The 20812-nt window shown below is 37.8% G+C and overlaps 1 protein-coding gene across 3 annotated transcripts; it reads right to left on the bottom strand.

Annotated features, from left to right (window-relative positions):
* Positions 1-710: 710 nt before the first annotated feature.
* On the bottom strand, positions 711-20766 carry MSL3 (MSL complex subunit 3). 3 transcript variants are annotated; one of them, XM_044432212.1, is made up of 14 exons: positions 20645-20766; positions 18235-18317; positions 17123-17204; positions 15076-15171; positions 14531-14628; positions 13539-13630; positions 13050-13172; positions 12055-12215; positions 8523-8681; positions 8041-8303; positions 6628-6737; positions 5245-5344; positions 3973-4057; positions 711-2770 (listed from the first exon to the last, which is right to left on the bottom strand). In XM_044432212.1, the coding sequence occupies exons 2-14, from the start codon at positions 18248-18250 to the stop codon at positions 2671-2673; spliced, it is 1485 nt and encodes a 494-aa protein (XP_044288147.1). In that variant the 5' UTR covers positions 18251-18317; positions 20645-20766; the 3' UTR covers positions 711-2670. The 3 variants fall into 3 exon arrangements, with proteins under 3 accessions (XP_044288147.1, XP_044288139.1, XP_044288129.1); XM_044432204.1 differs by lacking the exon at positions 17123-17204 and having other exon boundaries at positions 20645-20760; XM_044432194.1 differs by lacking the exon at positions 17123-17204 and having other exon boundaries at positions 20627-20760.
* Between the last annotated feature and the right edge of the window lie 46 nt (positions 20767-20812).

Raw genomic sequence — 20812 nt, forward strand, 5'->3', positions numbered from 1 at the left:
ACAATGCATAGCAAGGAGGAAGAACTAATTGACAAGGATGGCAATATTAATGTCTATTCTCACCCTTCAAGTAGCCCCCAGCAATAAAAGCTTAACAAAAGTGACAGACTTGTTTCTGTTTGTCATGCCCTCCACGAAGTTGTTCTAGAAATAACATCAATATATAAACACAAGACTCCGTAACATTCCTTTCTCAGAAACATAGTTATACATTTTGTATGACTAGAAGGTTCTATTTTGATATTTTGTATCCGACAGTAGTCCTTCAAAAATCCTTGTATGTAAATGACATTAAATACAGGAATGTGAAAATGTGGTTGGCATACCAAGCAGTGCTTATTTCTATACACCACAAATACTAAGATGAACATATAGAAACACTTAAGTGTTAATTGGCTGCTTCATTAGGGATGGGTGATGTCATTACTGTCATTATAGCAACTTGAAAAGCGCCCAGCTGCAGTACTGTAAAGAAATGTAAGTACTTTCTATTTTTGTGAAACATTTAATTAAGCAGAGGCTTTAATTATATATCACTGCATTATAGTGAGCATGCATACCTGATTGACTAGATATTTGAGTGAAGTATTCAGAATATATGTTTGTAAATATCATGTGCGTTGGTAGATTAAAAACATACACATTCAAAATATTTTGTGTTCCCATACATAACCAAGCTTTGTAACAGCACCCACACTGGAATGTTACAATTCAGCCATAAGCCTTCCTTTTTATTTCTATGCATTGTTTAGATGCAAAAAGACACCATATTTGGCATACAATGTACTGAAACACAATGGAAGAAAGATCAAGTTTCACCATCATTCTGTGTTAAATAACCTATTAATATTTAACTATTTTGTACAAACAATATTTTACATTAACAAATACATTTCTCATTGCAAAGCTTCAAACCCAAAACCAAAATTCTTCAAATGGTTTTAGGTTCTATAATTAGAAAATAAACATGTAGAACTAAGAAGTTATCCCCAAATCTAGCACCCAAAATAGCAACATCCCACAAATTCAAGGGTCTGGTTGTACTGAGTAACAACAGCTCTCCACAGAATTCTGTCTAGATTGCTGAACCCTTAGTACATTGGAGTACTAAGACCATCAGGGAGTTTCAAAGGTCTATATAGGTTAATTTCCTCCATGTGACCACAAGCCCAACGGGAGACCTTAACAAGCTGGAGATGAAGGTATGTATTCCTCATGCAAACATATTATAGCATGGTGGGTACTTACAGTCCCGGCAACATCCATCAGACGTGGCTGGAATGGCTTATGATGAGAGCTATAGTTCAGCAACTCTGGAGAGCCACAGCTCACCCATCTCCAATTTATAATGAAATTGACCAGTACAACTTTACAAAAATTAACATGGCTTTTCAAGCTCAAGTGCACAAATGATAAGTGTAACTCTTTAGTCTCATCTACTTGCTTTCAGTATTACAGAGACTGAGTCTGGATGACATACCATGGATTGCCACGAGTTATTTAACCTGAGTACGAATTGCATATACAACCCACACTCACACAACAGTCCACAGGTTATGCTGGGGCTGTTGAACCCTCTGATAACCCATACTCACCTGGGATGTATCCTGCATGTGCTGAACCTTCACAATGGGCTACATAATTAATGCTGGGTTGATGAGTCATGTCAGCAGCTACAGAGACTCACTTTAAGTCCTTTTACTCATCAAACTATTATTAATAGGTGTGGACATTAAGCTTTTGAATGAGTGTTAATGTTATTTAAGTTTGCCTATAGTACATGAAAGATCCAATTTATTCACACAACTACTCACCATGTTAAAACCAACCCGGAAGCAAAAGTGTGTGTAATTCTCCACATATGCCTATGCATTTTTAAACTAGTCTAAACAAAACAAAATGTATGTTTGATACATTTCACTTAGCAGCCACTGTTCAGTTTCAGAACTCTTGCTAAAATAATGTTGCTTTAGCAGTCTTTCTTACCAAAACCAACAAGTACATACTGTTCTTAAAACTTTTTACATATGCACATATTTGTGAACATACCCCAATTAAAACCTTGTGGGAATAATAAATCTGGACAAAGCTATTTGGGCACTGCCAAAAAAACCATGGGAAAAATGCAAATGGAGTTTTCAAAAGCACTCACAAACCACAATCTTGATGCAGAGATCATGCTAACATAAAAGTTGCATATTATTTCTTCTATAAAGATCAAGTTATAATAGTTTCATGAAATAAAATATGAATTCCGAAAGTGAAAAACAAGAACAATGCCACTTCAACCGTAAATGCAAGTGATGTTCTGAGAGTTCAATTTGAAGCAGGCTTATGCTTATGTTAAAGTGGAACACCAGATAGTTCTCAGAGTCTGTTTCTATTGCACTTCTTTTCCTCACTTTATTTGTATGCAGTTCTATGCATTAGCAGTCAATTGAATGCAGAGCTTCGTTTATCTAGCAGTGAAGGTTATCTTGCACCAGAATGCAATGTCAGCATAACTCTGAAATGAAATGCAATCCTTTATGTCAACAGAATGACGATACTGAAGAAATTCCATTTGTGATATTAGAATGATATGTTTCAATATTTCTCTTGATCCTGCAATAGTGCAGTACAGCAGTAGTCATGGAGTATATACAATTGATTATATCTATATTAATGGCTTCAGTAGATGGCACGTGGATTCTTTGTGCTGTAGTAGGCCTCACAGGCAGCTACATATGCTGACTCTGGGAAGAAGTCATCATGGTATTCTGCTAAAAACCTAAAGGAGCATAATATACATGATTAATTGCATTGTAATTTCTAAGTAGCACTTTAAAAAACGGACACAGAATATTACAGAGTTATTTACACTTATGATAATTGCACCATCAAGATTTTATAGCCTTATTTTAATCATTCATTGAAATACAATAAGATGAACCAGTAGAATGCAGAATTATATTTCAAATCAACAATGTTTAATTTGAAAGGGTAAGATTCATACCACTTGCCTAGGCAGCCAAGTTCTCTTTGAACTTGTTCAATGAAGTGATAACAGGAGACATGTGCCAGTATTGATAATGTTCTGAACTAATTTGGCTGCAATCTTATACACATTTAGGATTGCAGTTAGGTTCTGTTTCTGTCTCTTCTACTGAAGTACCATTCTTAAACTCAGCAGAAATAACTCAGTAGTTGACATCACTCATGCTTCTTAATTCCCAATAAAATAGTTTTTCTATACTACTTAAAATATTCTGCATGAGTTCTTAATTAAAAGTAGCCTCTTATTTATTTACTATAGCTAATATAAACCGGTACTATATTAACTGCATATTGGTACAGACTAGCGGTCAGATGCTATTATTGCAAGTCAAATTTCTGACTGAATGTTCTTCCTACAAATTGTGTGGCTGCAAACTATAATCACCTGTTATGCAAGTATGTGCCAGTTGGTAGAAGCATGAATCCTCTGTTGTTCCTTATGAACAAATTACTGATCTTGCATGAGAACTGAGAATGTTGGATTGCATGGAAAATAATATGCTAGATCTTAAGCAGTGCTGTATCAAGACTGGACTCTGAAGGATAATTTTGGATAGAATACAGCATTGACACAGAATAAGAAGCTCACATCCTGTTTGTACAGATTCCTTTTTTCCATATGATAGAGAAAAGGCAATCTCCCCTGTGATTTGCTGTATGGGTTGCACATGCATCACTCCACAGAATAGGGGCCTAGGTTGCTCTGGTGTACAAACCAGACCAATTTCTGTTAATGCCTCATCAAGACATTGAAGAGCACTTTACAAGTACTAAAACTTTTTAGGTGCAATCTTCCACTTTGTTCCTAGAGGCAGAATTAAATGGCTACACAGCACATACAGCTTCAAGAAAAACCATTTTAACACTGAAATACATCAGGTGCCCTTGAATGTTTAGGTTTGTAGCTTTTCATACATTCACATAATGTCATGTTACCTTAGGAACAATTCAAAGTGCTTTACTAATGCCTTCAGGTTTTTGTCAGAAAAGCTCATCTTTCCAAGTATCTCCGGAAGCTTTACTGTAAAAGAAAAGTAAAATTTAGCTTTATTAAGTTTGGTTGCTTTTTATGCTTCTAAATACAATAGTTCATATGAACACAGAATAATGCTTTAGCAATTTCTTCAAACTTCAAAAGATAAGACAAACTGGAATACTTGTGGTTCAATATGTAGCAGTTTGTGCTCAAAGTAATAGACCAATTCAATCTACTATGATTCCACCAGGAGTCAACTCATTATTGCAGTCAAGGCTGCATAATTTGATACATTGGTTAGATTACATCAACAAAGTGTTTCTGATTAATCTCACAGGAAAAAAACTGCTATTATTAAAAGTATCTAAACTGCAGGTGGTTAAGCACCATTTCTTCTTAATGTGCTTATGTCTAAAATGAAGCTCTTGAGCATTATCTAAAAATACCACTTGATTAAAAACTATTATTTTGCCTATATACACATTTAAAATCAATGTAAGTGAGCAATCATATGCATTAATAAATTGATTTGTTTGAACTAAGTGGCAGACCCTACTTAAGGCTAAATATTAAGTACATAGGGTTGAACTAATAATTGGCTCCATAGTGATCAAAATGCTTTTAGAATGCTGGAGTGAGTAGCTTGACTCAGTTCCCAAAGAACCTTCCTTTCCAATCTGAGGCTAAAACAGTGATTGTTTCCAGTGCAATAGCCATTACCCGTTCTGCTGCAAAGCAACTAAGCTGGCTTAGATACCAGAGATTTGCTGCTTAAAACAACAGTCACTCTATCCTGTCCTCCTTTGCTCATCAAAGAAATTCAAAGGACTGAATTAGCAGCACTTCTCATAATAGCATTTATTTTTTGTACTGTATGCCTTAAACATGATCTGCAATAAAGTAATCCAACATTAATTACACTTCTATGCTCTCCACCAACTTGATTCAAGATATCTAGAATTTAACTAGAAAACCTGGATACTCACACCAATGACAGAGAATAAAGCAGACAGAATATATGTGAGCATGGGAAAACCTCTGAAAAGTAATTCAAGATTCCTTATAAATTAAAAAATACTTATTTGAAAGACTGCATTCCTATCTATGCTCACTTAGGGGTTAAGCCCAATTGAGCAAAATGAGCTTTACTTCCAAACAGCTATGCATCAAACCTGTCAAATGAATTAAGTTTAAAATAATGTCAAATGTTCAAAAATGAAATTGTACTTTACCAAACATGCGTAACAAATGCTGAGATCCATAAATGTATGAAGGTGGTGGTGGCTGATCACCTGGGGGATAGTTCTCTGGCATAAGTTTCCATGACAAGACCTAAACATAAAATTGAAACAAAACATAAAAGAATACATAAAAGTATAATCAATAGAAAGATTTCCAGAGATCTCATGGTATAAAGTCATTTCAGGATTCTGGCATATTTTTAAACTGTTTTAATGGGAAAAAAAACAATCTTACTCAAATTTCTTTAAATTTTGAGCCAGAGGCATTTCTCATGCAACTCATTTTTAATTTTTAATGCTTTAAGTTAATCACAAAATGTATCATGTAATTTATTTAAAAGATTGAGAAGTTGCCTTCCCAAGGAAGCATACAATTTTTTTAAAATGACAAAGCAGTGATAACAAATAAGAAGAAATAATACTATATGTACAGTCTTAATTCCATTAATGGCAAGCATGGCAATTGTTTTGCACCTGCTTCAAGGCAATATGATCGGAACAGTTATCACAGTTCCATTGCTTTGTCAAGCAAGATGTCTGATGTTAACTTCAGAGCACTGGCAGGTCAGTAAAAGATGAAGATTTTTCAGGTAACCTAGGCCCAAATTAGTTAGGACTTTAAAGGCACATATAGGTGTCAAATGTTCTGAAAGTAAAATTTCTAGTAGTACTTGAGCAGCCACTATTTGTATTCATTGAATACCTATTCCTACACTTCCTGAAAATAAATATGAACATGTCACAGAATTGTTCACATCTCTGATTTTACTTTCTGGAATATATGATCCACAACAATATGTTCTGCTTCATCATGGCTTAGTTGTTATCATGGGGTTGTATAGTACCATAGGCACAACTAAATACTCCCTAAAATTTGCATGCAATTCAACAGAGTATGTCATCAGTCCCTCCTAATATTTGCTGGATTGTGTCCTCACAATTTTGTGGTCAAGTTTAGAAATAAAGTAGTTTTTGAAAAATATTTATATTGATGAAAAGTGTGTTCATATGGAATATTTAAGGGAGGTAGAACTATTATTGGAAGGTAAAGAAAACAAGCAATAGTTTTCTTAGTTGGAGATATTTGATAGCTTTCTATCAAACTGCGTAGCTAGGCAATTATCCAAAAAACTGCTTAAGCTCACATAAGATGTTTTGCTGAAGCCCAGGGGAATATCTGATTTTCCTCAAAATCTTACCTCTCAAAAGGTTTTTGATATTCTCTTCAGTTGCACACAGTAGCAGTGTGCCGTGAAGCACTAGGGGTGGGAGGGGGGAGGGCTGCTGTTATTTCCATCCAAGTTCAATAAAACGGTTCACAGAATTAAATGTCACAGTTCTTTAGATCCAAGCTTTTAAATTATATGAGTGTACCTCATTTAATTCATTGTTTCTTCTGCCTTCAAAACCAGCAAATACTGCACTGCCCTCTTTGCTAGGAGTCAATGTAATGGGTGATGATGACCCACTGTGGACAGGAGTTTCTTCAAAAGAAAAACACAGTATTATTTTATACACTGGGAGATGAACTCCCTGTTCAGCTATGAGAGAGTTCCTCCAGCTGTAAACAAGTTCCTAAGAATTTATTTTAGTCATTACTCTTCGGGGAGACCTTGAAAATTGACAAGAAACTCTGAATTTGGCTGTGTTATCTCCCAGGTCACATAGTGGAAAACATGGTGAAAAAATTGCATCCAGGAACCAAACAAGTGGTAAGGAAGATACCACTTTTAAATGAGCATGATGCAGCTCAGCAAAGACCCATACTAGGAACACACAGTAGCTTGCATAAGTATTCACCTCATTTTGATTTTCCCACGTTTAGAACCCAGAACTGAAAATGCTTTAGTTGGCAATGATACCAGTTGATGCACAAGATAAGCAACACTGTGAAGGTGCTAAATAGCCTTATTGTGGCATAAAGGTTAACAAACTGGTGTTTGTTGATTGTATAAGTTTTAAACCCCCCTCCCCCACCCAGAATAAACTCTGGTGCAACCCATTGCTTCCAGAAGTCACTATAAGTAACTAAATAGTGTCCACCTATTTGCATTTCCAGTACCATTTGATCTCAGATTAAAGAAGCCTGAGAAGGCCCCAGTGTTTGTCAGGGAGCATATCTAAACAGAGAGCATTATGAAGTCCAAGAAGCTATCAAAGCAACTCTGGGATAGAGTTGCACAGCAGTACCAAACAAAAACAAAATGATGAACTAGAGAACCACATTTAATTGCAGAGCTAGAGTACCATGTGCAATTATTGTAATGCATTATTATAAAAAGGAACAAACATGGTGCAACCAGAAGGCAAACTGAGTGACTGGGTAAAAAGATAACATTAGTCAGAAAAGCAACAAAGAGGTCAATGGTAACTATGAAGGGGCTGGAGAGAGGCACAACTGTGTTGGGAGAAACCATTCACAGGATAACTATAGTCTCAATGTTCTACAGAGCCTTTATGTAACAAGAAGAAAGCTACTGCTAAAATAAACCCATATCACAGTCTTTTTGAAGTTTGTAAAAAGGCATGTGGGGAAGCACAGAAAACATACAGAAAGGGGTTCTCTGGTCTGAAGGAGACCAAAACTTCTGGTTTTGCTGTAAAGCAGCACGTGTAGCATAAAGCCACCTGCTGTTGGAAAAACAGAACTTGGGGAAAATATTTCACAATTAGATTAGTTATCAATAATAACAGTACTGTGGATACTTTAAGGACAACATATGACAATATAACTTAACTATGGCAATATAGCCTAGAGAGAGTCTCTATCTTGCCACAACTACCTACTCTTTTCAAGATGCAAAAATAGTTTTGGCATTGAAGTAGGAGCCTCAATGTTCCGTCGTTTGGGTTGGGGAGAAGCGCTGCTTTCTGATAATCTGTCACAATTAGATGTATGCCGTGTAGAACGCCTTAGAGACTGCAATATTTCAGGTTCAGTTTTTCGCCGTTTAGGTGTTGCAGGTTCTCCTGTCACAGTCTGACTATCTGTGGATTGTGGAGTTGATGGATTCAGAAGGGGCGGACTTGGGGAAAGTTCTTCTTGATTTCTGCCCAAAAAGAAAATAAAGCATAACAGGATGATGAACAGTAACTAAGTTGAAAATGAATTAAGGAGAAAAAACCAATCAGTTTCATATTTATTAACATACCTTCAATCTACTTGGTTTTAGTCTATTTTGCAATCATACATAACAGCTTAAGACTAAAATTATTACAGTTTTCTTAAAACATATTTAAAATATTAAGAGAACACGTATCAAACCCACCTGTTAGAGTTTGCCACACTTTCTTTGATTGGGAGGAAAAATTTGGAGGAAGTCACCTTCTTAAACTGTGCTTGTTCATAGGGATACAGCAGAATAAGTGGTAGAGTGAAGTCAAAAGTTATCCTTAGCCCATCTACCATTTCTTTACATAATTCAACACTAAAAAATAAGATTGCAAAATGAATGGAAAAATATTTTCTATAATTAACAAGTTAGTTGTCTATTGTATAAGGTAGATGGAGAGCTAAACAAACATTTTAAGTGAATGTACAAAGAAAATGCACAGCTTTTAACACAAAAGACTAAATGTTTGTAGAAGTTGCACTTCCTAAAATACTAAGAAGGATACTAGTATAAATAGATCTTGCTATCCGGCTAAAATTTATAATCACCCAAATTTATCCACAAAGGAGGGCAGAGGAATCAAATAAGGCTTAGGAGTGCATATAGTGTCTCTGAAGCCTCCTCCACCCATCTCAGAGAAAGGCTGGAATGTGTGTTGTACCGTGTTCCCCAGAGTATCTCAACAGCAAAGTATGAAATGGGCAAACCACAGCCTTCCCTGACCCAAGTGTAAAGCTCAAGACCTATGCACCTATTTTATCTGTTTACCTATTTATATGTCTTATCTATTTTATCTGATTAATTGCTTTATTGTATTCTACCTATGTTTTTATGCTGGTTTAGCATTTGTAAGCAGCTCAGAGAACCTTTGGATTATGAAGTGGCGATGAAATAAACAACACTCAAGCTGTAGCACATTGGAAGGGCTACAGACAACTTAGCAATACAGTGCCAACCCCACTGTTCACAGAAGGAAGACAGATACTCATTGTGGTAAGTAAAGATGCTGAGTCTGGTACATAAGTCCATCAGCTAAAAAGTTTGAAAGTCAAGTGTTTCTACCCTCCAAAGCAATGAACAGATGAAAACTATGAAACAATGAAAACAGAGAGGCATAGTCTGCAACTCCTCAACCACTGGCTGAGCTGTAGAAGAAAGAGGCAGACCACTGAAAATCAGAGACATGAGAAATCCATCTCTCCAAACCAAAAGTAGTCAATACCCATGATGACTGCCAATATAATTGAGAATACAAGGGAGCCATAATAGAGTGATATCATGGATGAACTAACAATCAGGACAAAGATTTGCACAATATTCATTCGCAGGTGAAAATATTCTATAGAAATGGTATGTGATGGTGACAAGGTCAACAGTAGAAATGCTGGGGAACCAGGGAAGCTTGAGCACTGGGAAGACAAAGCAGGGTTGGAAGTGGGGGGATTCATAGGTTGTTGGGAGATATTATTGATCACTGGCAAGTGGTCAGCCAAGCAAACAGTCAAATTAGAAGATATCAGAAAAAATCAACTTCAGTTGAGAGTTTGGGGTAACAGCATTTGAACAAACACATAACCGTACACAAATTTGCACTGGCTCAATTATTCACCATGACTGCAGATTATATTAGGAAACATTTCAGAATACGAAACCTTATTTATTTAAAACATTTCTATCCCATCCTATATTCAGTCAGGATCTCTAGCCAGCTTACATAAAAAACAGAGATAGAAAAACCCACAACAAAGGTGATAGACAAAGACAGAAAAATTCACAACAACACACTTGAACTTCAATTGATAACCCATGAAGATAAGAAAGGGCTGGCATTATGTGATCTTGTCTGCCAGTCTTAATTAGCTGATCCATTCTGTACCAATTAAGTATCCAAACTGTTTTCAGGGATAGACCCATGTATAGCATGTTACAAAAGTCCAAGCAGCAGGATACCAGAACATGGATTACCAGCTGCTAGGCACTTGCCTGTCCAGGTAAGGACATCGCTGATGGATCAGCTGAAGCTGGTGAAAAGTGTTCCTTGCCACAGCAGACACCTGAGATTCCAAGGATGGGTCAAGGAACAATCCCAGGCTAGGCACCCTTTCCTTTAAGAGGAGTGCAACCCCATCCAGAACAGGGCAGATATCACTCACCTGGACAAAAGACCTATCAACAGATCCTCCATCTTAGCTGGATTAAGCCTCAATTTATTGGCTCTTATTCAGTCCATCACTCATCCAGGCACTGATTCAGAACCTTCAGTGCCTCACCTGGATTAGATGAGAAGGAGAGGGAGAGCTGGGTGTCATCAGCTTACTGATGACACCTTAGCCCAAACTTCTCCCAGTGGTTTCATATAGATGTTGACTGGCTTGGGGAGTAAAATAGAGAACCCCATGATACTGCATGGCATAACTGCTTTTGCTAGTGATTTATTTTACAAGAGAACCCTGCTTATGAGAAATCTTGCAAAGCTAGTTACTATTACCGTATTTAGAGAATATACAGTGGTACCTTGTCTCACAAACTGAATCCGTTCCACGACTCTGGTTGTGACCCAAACTGGTGACCCAAGCCAAATTTCCCCATAAGGTTCAATGTAAATAAGGTTAATTCATTCTGTAACTACTTTTTTATCAGAAAAAATTGAGACAAAGTAACAAAGTATTTACACTACAGTGGAGAACACTAACCTAGGTAGGAGGGAGATGGCCACAATCATGCTGGTTGGGGATGGGGGGGGGGGAGAGATGGCCGAGACTGCACCTGTCTTTCCTGCAGGAGCACACCCATGATCACGCACGACTTCCCTGCACAAATGCAACTGTGATTGTGGCCATCGCCTCACTGGGGGGGGGGGGGAGATGGCCACGATCTTGGTCACCACCTAATGCAGAGCTCGTGACCCAAGTCAAAATTTTCATGAAACTATTGTTCACGACCCGATTTGGTCATGAACCAAGGCATTCCTCAGCCAAGGTACCACTGTAGTTCAGTAGAAACAAAACTGTCCAAAACACATACCCTTCAAAAGACCAAAGTGAAAATTTGAATCTTCCAAGGTTCCCAGTTTTTTCAGTTTATCACATTTATACAAAAAAGCTTTCTGTGGCAAGTTATACAGAAAAAGTATTTCACTTGTGTATACTCAAAGTGTCTTCTGTGGGAAGATAGCTTTTGGATAACTTGTACTCAGGTACATAAAATGTGAGTTCAATTTTTAAAGGCTATTAAAACTCCCTGCATTGAAAAACCAACTGACTTTTACTGTCCAAACAAGATCTGTTAATAAAGAAACTAATTAACTTACACCTTCCACAAGCCAAATAGTTCATAGTTCAAGTGAGAAAGGTAATTTTAATAGGAATTTTGACAGCATAAAAAGACTCTTACTACTGGATTATAAAGCAAAATGATTTGCTATAGTGATTGAGTTTTCACAATCACTTTAGCTCACCATGGTAACTAGTTTGAATATTCAAAATATATTCAAGATGACTACTAGCATGTGCTTTAACCCACTGAAGCCCCAGAGGGCTTTGGTGATCACATAAGATAGCCAACTCTGTTACTTAACCTTTCATTTTGTTCTTACAGAAAAAAGGATTATCTTCTCCTGTTAATAAATTGAAGATAGGAACCTTAGCCCTTAATAGTTACACACAAAACTAAAGTAATGTTAGCTTACTTCTTTTCCGGTGGAACATAGTGCAGATTCAGGTTGGTGTGTGAAGTCATTTGATGGTGACGTGATCTTTCATTGGCTGAAAAAGCTGCATTGATGGCAAAATGCTTCACATATGATTCCAAGATGGTTATTATATTTGTCTGACATGGCAGTTTCACCAGCTGGATGAAAGAATCAATCAGGTGTCAAATAGAAGAAATTTATGTAGCCAAAAATAGGGTAATGGCATATAAGCTTTCTGTTTTGCACCATCATGCACTTTGTGTGTATGCCGACAAGGGTGATTTTTTTAAAGCTGGAATACATTCAACTTCATTTAAAGGGGAAAGCAGGCACAGGAATGTAACAGCTTCTTTACTGTTCACAAACTCATTTTACTTTGGACTAAATGGCTGTACTTTGCAAGTCAGGTTCAGAAAACGTTTAGTGGGATCTCACCTAAACTGGGACAGAAAGTGACATATTCTAAACATATCATTTTACATTCAAACCCAGAAAAGATGAAATACATCATTTTACACTCAGTCAGAAGGAAAGGTGCATGGCACTGGGACTAAACATGTGACAATGTACATCTGTGTCATATAGGCAATAGAGTAGCTGTCAAATTCTAATGTCTCTGCTTACAGTTACTTACTGGACATAATTTGGTAAGCGATACATTAATTTTTACTAATGTCAACAGGTCTCACTTAAGTGTGCTCAAATCTATCATCTTAGAAACATAAAAACAGAGCGAGTCAGAAGGGGTCTCCCAGGCTATCTAGTCTGACTCCCAGCTTCAGGAGTCAGACTAGATGTCTCCGCTCACGACATGCCCACCATGTACATGGTGGACATACTTCCTGGCATCTAAATTGAACCTTGGTTCCCTTAACTCATTAAAGGTTCAATTCTACACATGATTACAGAGAAACAAAACCCTATTATCTTGTACATACATGAATTTAGCATAAAGATTTTCAACCATCCTCATTTGTGTAACTTAGTCATACCCGCTTTCGCCGGTTAATATAGTAACAATCTTCTTCAAGTTTCTTCTTCAGGATTTCAGGTATTTCAATGTTTATTGCTCTTTCTTCCATGTCCCTTTTAGTATGAGTTTCTTGCTCTTCTTTCTGTAGGAATATGCATATGATTTTAAATTCTTTTCATATATCTGGGAAACATTAAACAGAGGAAAATCAGCAATCATGCAAAGTATGGCAATGTTATGCGTTATTGGCAACAAGTGCATATTAATATGGTGGCCAGAAAAACTCTGTAGTACTTACTAGGCTGTAAACCCCCCCAAGGAGTCAGCTGGTAGAGAAATTGAATTAACTGAATAGTATTAATTTCCTCAAGATCTGCAGATCTTCATCATACAATTTTTCAAAAGACAAATGTTATTGCCACCTTTTGTACCTAAAGGTGATAGGTGCTTATGAAGTGTTCTGACATTTCATTTATTGGAAAGATCAAGATAGTTTATATGGATGTACCATTTCTATCTTCTCATCACAATCACTTTCTTCACTCTTTATTTCTTCATCTGTGCTGTCCTCATTGTCATCAGAGGAAGAACTACTTATAGCTGTAAAGAAGCAAACAAGTTACCTTTGACACTTAACTGCTACTCACTTCATTTGACAAAGGACATATGATCAAGAGCAGATTTGTGTACACGGTTTGAAAAAGGTTCTAGCTCAGCAGCCCTCAAACTTTTTCAATAGGGGGCCAATTGAAAGGCTGCAGTGACCTTCGCAGGCCGGTGAGGTGGGGGTGCCTGGGGGCATGAGGTGGCATCGGGCACACGTGTGTGGTGGTGGCTCACTTGCTCGGAGATCTCCCAGCAAGTCCAAAACCATCTCCGAGCAAGGAAGCCACTGCCTCCCTGCCCACGCAGCAAGCGCATGCGGTGAACAGTGGCACGGCCTGGATGGATGGCCATGGCGGGCCGGTTCCATCCTGTGGGCTGAGGACCCATGTTCTAGGTTCCAGAACAAGGAAAATAACTTGTAGCAGAATTTCCCAATTGCCATTTGTCACACAAACACCTACATCTTTAATGGCAGTTTTTAATACTATGGTTCTGTCCCTATTTGAATACACTCACTTCAAGAACTTGAATTCATAAATACTGCAGAACTTCTTAAATGAGTCACTTCATTTCAAAACATATCCATAAAACTGGCATAAAAAACAAGAATTCACAACCCAGTTCAATGTATAGTTCAAAACTTTCTGTAAACAAACTTACAAGTGATGCATCATTAAATAGTAGAAATTGGAAGATTAGAAACAGAATAGATTCCTATCCAATGCATTTGCTCACAAGCATACATTCTAATTTCTCTACTCTGCATCTCTTGTTGTTTGTATCATTATTTACTTTAAACTGTAAGCATTTTGGAAACAGGTACCTATCATTTTTTAATGAATTACATAAATTCATATTTAAACAGAAGAAAATTCACAAGCATATCAAACTTACAGTTTTCACTGCTCTTTTCATTCTCTTCAGGTGGAAGTATCTTCAATACAGAATCAACACCAGGCAATCTGCGACGCCCTTTTTTTCCTTTTCTTTTCCTAATGGAAATTTAAGAAAGCATATCATTCTATTTTGTGACTTTTATTTAAAGACAATAAACCACATATTGAGTAAAAATAGCACATGAAAAGAAAGCAGTATTATTTTTACAATAGTTTCTCTTGCAAGAGCACAGGGTAAAGCAAAGATAAGCCTGTAACCATACTTCTTTACCAGTGGTGTTCAAGAGCCTCTTTAATTTTTAGAACTCTAATGGACTTCCATCCATTAGTCAAACATGCAAACTGAGTTATTTACTATTCTAAGGTGCTAGGAAAACTAGATACGTACACAGAAAACTGGGGAAATGATTTGCGAGTACAAAGTAAGTAACTGTTTTTCTTTCAGCAGGAATATGTTTAAGAGAAATACTAGAGCCACAACACAACCATGGCTTAAAACTAACTTCATTTATTAAATGCCTGGTAAGTATATTTGATTCTTACATGCGAGCCACAGCTTTTCTTGCCAATTTACGCTGTAATCTGCGATTTTCATCAGTGTCACGAAGAACATGATCTTCAGCTGCCCATCTGTCCCAGCTGAGTACATGAGGAGGAAAAAATAAGGAATGACAAAAGATCAAAAATAAAGCAATATACTGTAAACTTAAGGTAGAGTAAGAAATAAGGCTTTGAAGGCTAATACATAGAATTTCAAAGCCCATGATCAAAACAAACATCCATAAACTAATTCTGGAGCAGTGTGCCAATATGGCTTTCTGGGAGTAGTGTCTTTTGTGGTGCCTATTCTGTTTCTTAGTACAGCACCAAAACAAATTCCATAGTTTAGGATGGGAGGGAGGTTGGTTGCTTTGACTTCTAGACCTCTAGGGGACTTTCAATCTATATGAATGCCAATTTCATGTACTTTTTACCTTGCATATCATCAACCTCTACCCAATAGTCTTACTATCTTGGGCACGCTATTGAAGATCCTAGGTTTATTGCCTAATGGGCCTCAACATTTTATTATGGGTATGCTTATGAAGACTTAGGATTTCCTGATTACCGTCACAGTTACTGTATTATGTCCAGGTTGAGACATCACAGCCTAATTGAGGCTTAATATTCAAAAAGTACTCAAAATAGGCTTGCTACACTCTAAATTACCCATAATTTTCCTACCGTTATATGTGAACCAGGTCATTGGGATAATCTTCTGGTTGTTATCAGCTCGATAGATTACTGCTCATACTTTGGACTTTACATTTTTAATTTGCTAGAAAGACTGTTGTGGTCGGACCACTCCTTGTTAACATTTAAACTGTGGGGTTGATGGACCTATTGAAATGGCATAACCCTAGAAGCTAATGAAATCTGATGGATTCCTGAAGCCCTTAGAAAGTTTGTCTGGCATTCTTGTTCAAGTCCTAGTAATTCTGTGAGACAGAGAAAAGACTCAGGCCATTGACATCAATGCTCCTATAAAAGTTCTCCAAACTGCCTTTTCAGTGCACATAGCATTACAAAGGAAGTAGAGAGCTAACTAGAAAATGGGACAGGAAATTCAATGAGAATGCAACTAAACACAAGCAAGAACTCACTGTTGACCCTATTTAATAGAAGCAATGGCAGCAAAGATACAGTACTGTGATGCCACAACTGAGGGTTTTTTTAAAAAAAACTCAACTAAACAACATTCTAAGTACTTCAGGGCTCTTTACAGCTTAACCTACAAAGGAGAAAGAAAGGGCTGTTGGAAGGCCGCATCAGAACAAAGTGGTCATGGCTGTGGAGGAGGGAGGGACTGGCCATCCCTATGCTCTTAAGTCAAGAATCTGGTGGCAGCAATTCCTCAATTTTGCTAACCAGGTCTATATGACTCACCTCATCTTCTAACTGATCACTGACAGGGAAAGCAGACACAGGGAACCAGCTAAACACTCCAGCATGCACCATGCACTTTCATGCATGCTGCTCATGCAATGCTGCTGTATTTGAGTAGGCAGCAGCCAGACAATGGTGTGTGAGTAATGGCATGGTATTGGAGAACCTAGTTGTCTGTCACCTGTGCTCCTAAAGTAGTATCTTTTTATATAAGCAGCCATGATGCAAGATTCAACTGCCAGTCAGGTTGGCTGCTCTACATAGAAAGGAAGAATCATCCCAGGCATCAAATGGTCTTGTACCTACCCTGTTCAGAGGCATGCACTGATATATTTGCTAAACATTTAACAGATTACAATAACTCATAAGTGCCTCAATTTAGAGGTAACAAATGTTGTAGTATAGTCCAGCATGGTGTCTAGAGCTCTGCATATTTGTTTCCATGAAGTGCTGCTGAGTGACTTTTGCTTGAATCTGAGATTTGTGCTCTGAGTCAACTAAAGCAGTGGAAGGTCAATCTGTGCCTGACCTCAATAATAAACTGAATGAAGGCCAATAAGCTTAATGCAGGGAAGGTTACTCCATTGGTTACTGGTTTTGTGTAGAAGCACAATTTGAAGTGCTGTTTACCCTCATAGCCATGCAGAGCTTGAGACCAGGGTACCTGAAAGAACATGTCTCCATATCAGCTTGCCCATGCACTGAGATCATCACTGGAAGCCCTTCTCCATGTAGCCTTCTCCAAGCTGCGGAAGAGAGCCTTCTCAGTGATAGCGCCGCTGTTTATGGATTATTTTTCCTCAATGGCACTTCTACTATGGTAGCTTTTCAGAGCTAGGTGGTAAGTCTTATTAGCTTCCCAGGCTACTTAGCTATCAAACTCTGCTCTTGTGGCTGTTTTTATTTTCCTTATTATTTTTATATTTATCTCATATTTCACTGTGTAAGACAAGTTGAAAATAAACATTTTTAAAATGCATATTTACAATTTTGTATTAGATTTATATTCTTATGTCTTCCTTACTAAGATCAGTAAATTTTTATCCTGTAGATGTTCTCTAATGCTTGTAATATCCTAGTAGCTAACATGTGCCAGAAGTTAACCAGGCAAGGTGAAAGGAACTAAGCTTGTAGAATTATCTTATTGGCCAACAGCATCCCCCTCCCCCCCCCAAAAAAAAAGGCAAAGAAAGCCAGCAGAAGCACTTGTCTAAAGTGGCATATATCCACGGCAGGTAGCGGGCTTGACAAAGACTCTCAACAGTTAACTTAATGGGAATAAGCAGAAAACACATTGAAAAGGCATCTCTTTATGACAAAATGATGCTTCGTGAATCATTCATATATTCAGGAATACCGGTGCACATCTAATGAGGAAGCACGGGAAAGGCTAGCTGGGGTTTAGTTAATATTGTTTGTTTAAAAGCATTTGATATCAAAGTTAAGCATCCAAATTAGTTAGATCATGCTAACATTTCTGCATTAATATCAATTGTCCAATTAGGGTGTCACAAATTATTGAATGAAATAGTTGAGTCCACAGCCCTAGGATTTCACAGAAGGAGGTCCACACAATTTAATCCTGGGCATCTTTACTTAGGAATCAGCTCTATTTTGGCAGCATTTACTCTAAAGTAGGTATGCTTAAAACATCTACCTTTATGTCATGTAATGGTCAATACAGGTGCATACTAGATATATGGCATTTTCAGAGTATTTTCATAAATTAGAGGAATATCTAAAAACAAACATGTAAGATACTACAGGAGTTCTTACCTTCTGTTCCAACCATTAAAATGGATCAGATATTCTGGAATCTTTCTTCCTTTCTCATCCTTTCCAATAACAATGTCAACAATCTGAAATAAGATCAGTTACATATGAATAGGTAAACATTACTTTTGCCAAAGTATTCAAGTTATCGGCCTATTACATTATAACAATATATTGTCTTCTAACCCAGAAGCTTAGGAATAGATGTCTTAAATTTTAATTTCCAACCAAGTTAACTTCCAAATTGTTTAGTCTTGAGACAAACAGGAACAACATATTAAGAACTAACAGTATTCCTGTTTCAGAAAGGCATTAGGCATGCACACAGGTGGTGCCACTCTTTCAAAAGTATAAGATTACATTGCCAATGATAGAACAGAACTCAGCTGATCCCTGACATTCATTTCATCAATACTCTAGAGGACCAAAAGTAGGCAGTGTGGAAGCAAAACAAGGTACTGTATAATTAGTGGCTGCCTTTTAAAAATAGGCATTTGTTTTGAGAATGGATTATTATTACTTGTCACAAGTCTCTGAAGAATGGATTTTAATTTGCATGCCACAATTAAAATTAGAAATGCTGCTCAATTTCCTTAGATACTTTTTACATGTTGCCTGGAAAATGAAGTACGTAGTGTTGATTCAGACATATATACTATTATCAGCTTTTCCAAGCTATTTGATTAGAGTAAGCTTGCAATCCTAAACTCATTTTCAACTTTCAAATAAGCCATAGCCATTTTGAAAACAATGAGATGAGGATATAGCATACACACTATTTTCAGCATTAAGCTGCAGTCATGCAAGCAATGAGATAACACCTTTTCAAAGTAGCCTGCTTAGTTTTACAACATGTTTAAAATTACAGGTGTGGGTTTGCAACTACATTTGCAAATCCACACCTCAGACTCCAAAACTCAGCACAAATTGGAAAGGCTTTCAGAAGCTAGTTCTATGATGGCAAAAGGCCTTCCAAATGTATCCCACAGTCCAGTTTAGCAGAGTATACCTTACATATTTTCAGTTATAAAAACATAAAGCTTATAAAATGTACACATGCCTGTCCTTGAGAAACAAAAACAACAAAAAACAGGATTCTTTTCATGAACTATACACAGATAAGTAGTCCAGGCCATTATCGGGACTACTTTATACATATATTCAAACTTTTCAATGTGTGCTCATATACACCCCCCCCCAAATGCCTATATTTGAATTTGGATGGAACAAATCTACCAACTAAAATGCTGGCAATATGTATTATCCAACATTTGCATGATTTGTCTTTAAAAAAAAAAAAAACCTCAATGCATTTCCAATATTACACAATGCTACAAGCAGGCATTTGTATTTTTCTGCATATACACCCAAGTAAGCCAATTATACTTTGCAGTATATTTGCATTTAATAGATTGCATGAATACGTAAACTAAATATAGGCTGTATTCTACTTTATAAAAGTGATTTCCACTTTGGGAGGGACCTTATGAATAAATTATTCTAAATAAATGGGCACAAAATTGTGAGATTAATAATGTGTCACATGTCCAACCCAAACTTTCTCCCACTGAAAATGGAATGGTCTCTCTTTCATTGCATTGAAAAGTCCTCAACAGAATCAGCAAGCAAGAGATTGGTATTTGCAGCCAACCAGAAAAATCAGGAGCTTGGCCTCTCCTGTTTAAACAGAACTAGATTAGGAAGTGATACTGATAATATTAGCGAGTACAATGATGGATACTAGTGTTAACCTATTCGTGTGCATTAAACAAGTTGCCTGTATTGTCTTATCGAGAACTCTTATCAGAGTTTTGAATGAGACCAAAACAACCCCAAGGATATGGGTAAAATTCCCCTCAGCACTTGGAAAGGCTCAGAGGGCCAGCTTTCCATGTGGTTACCCATACACCCTATTATTGGTGCTACTAAAGGTCTATGTAATGCCCATAGCCACCATCACAGCCTAATGGCAACAGCTACAAGGACCTGGCGATTCTCCCAGGAATGCATCAAGCACGTGAAGATAGTCAGGAGAAGCAGTAAGTTTTTTATTTTGCTGCCGTTCACCCAATGCTCTCTCCCCCTGCCGCTACAGAGAATCTGGGAGCAGCTCCTGCCTCACAGCTTTTGGCATCAGTTCGGGAAACCGCTTCTACAATCCTCTCCTGCACCCAAGTAAGAGCGCTGGCTCTCCCGCTGGTCCCTAACTCCCGTCAAAGGGCTCGCTGTCCGTGCGGAGGGCTGGCAACCGAGGAGGGCCCACCTCCCGGCGGAACCCACACCAGGAAGCACCCGAAAGGAGGCCGCTTCCGCGACGAGGCGACCGTTGCAGGCGAGGGAGCGCGTGCCCGCCGCCCCTCGCGCGCCCGCCCCTCCCTGGCGGAGGAATCCCCACCTTGGCATCATAAAGCACCTTCGCCTTGGTCGGGTCCGGCTCGAAGCAGAGAACTCTCTCGCCTTTGTGGAATTTAAATTTCATTCCCCGCGAGGTCATTTGTTCATCATGGCGAAAGGAAGACAGCCACGCCCCAAAATGAGGGCGGGGAAGGACTGAGGGCGGCTCGCTCCGCCCCTGCCTTTT

Source organism: Varanus komodoensis, unplaced genomic scaffold, assembly GCF_004798865.1.
Source record: "Varanus komodoensis strain SLA01 unplaced genomic scaffold, ASM479886v1 scaffold1, whole genome shotgun sequence".
Lineage (NCBI taxonomy): Eukaryota > Metazoa > Chordata > Lepidosauria > Squamata > Varanidae > Varanus > Varanus komodoensis.

Excerpts from the sequence above, each read along its gene's own strand:
- MSL3 (XM_044432194.1), bottom strand. The coding sequence starts at position 20,725 with ATGACCTCGCGGGGAATGAAATTTAAATTCCACAAAGGCGAGAGAGTT. Across the intron at positions 8,304-8,522 it reads AGTGTGGCAAACTCTAACAG|AAATCAAGAAGAACTTTCCC; the intron begins GTGGGTTTGATA and ends CTTTTTGGGCAG. Across the intron at positions 5,345-6,627 it reads GAAACAATGAATTAAATGAG|GTCTTGTCATGGAAACTTAT; the intron begins GTACACTCATAT and ends TTTTATGTTTAG.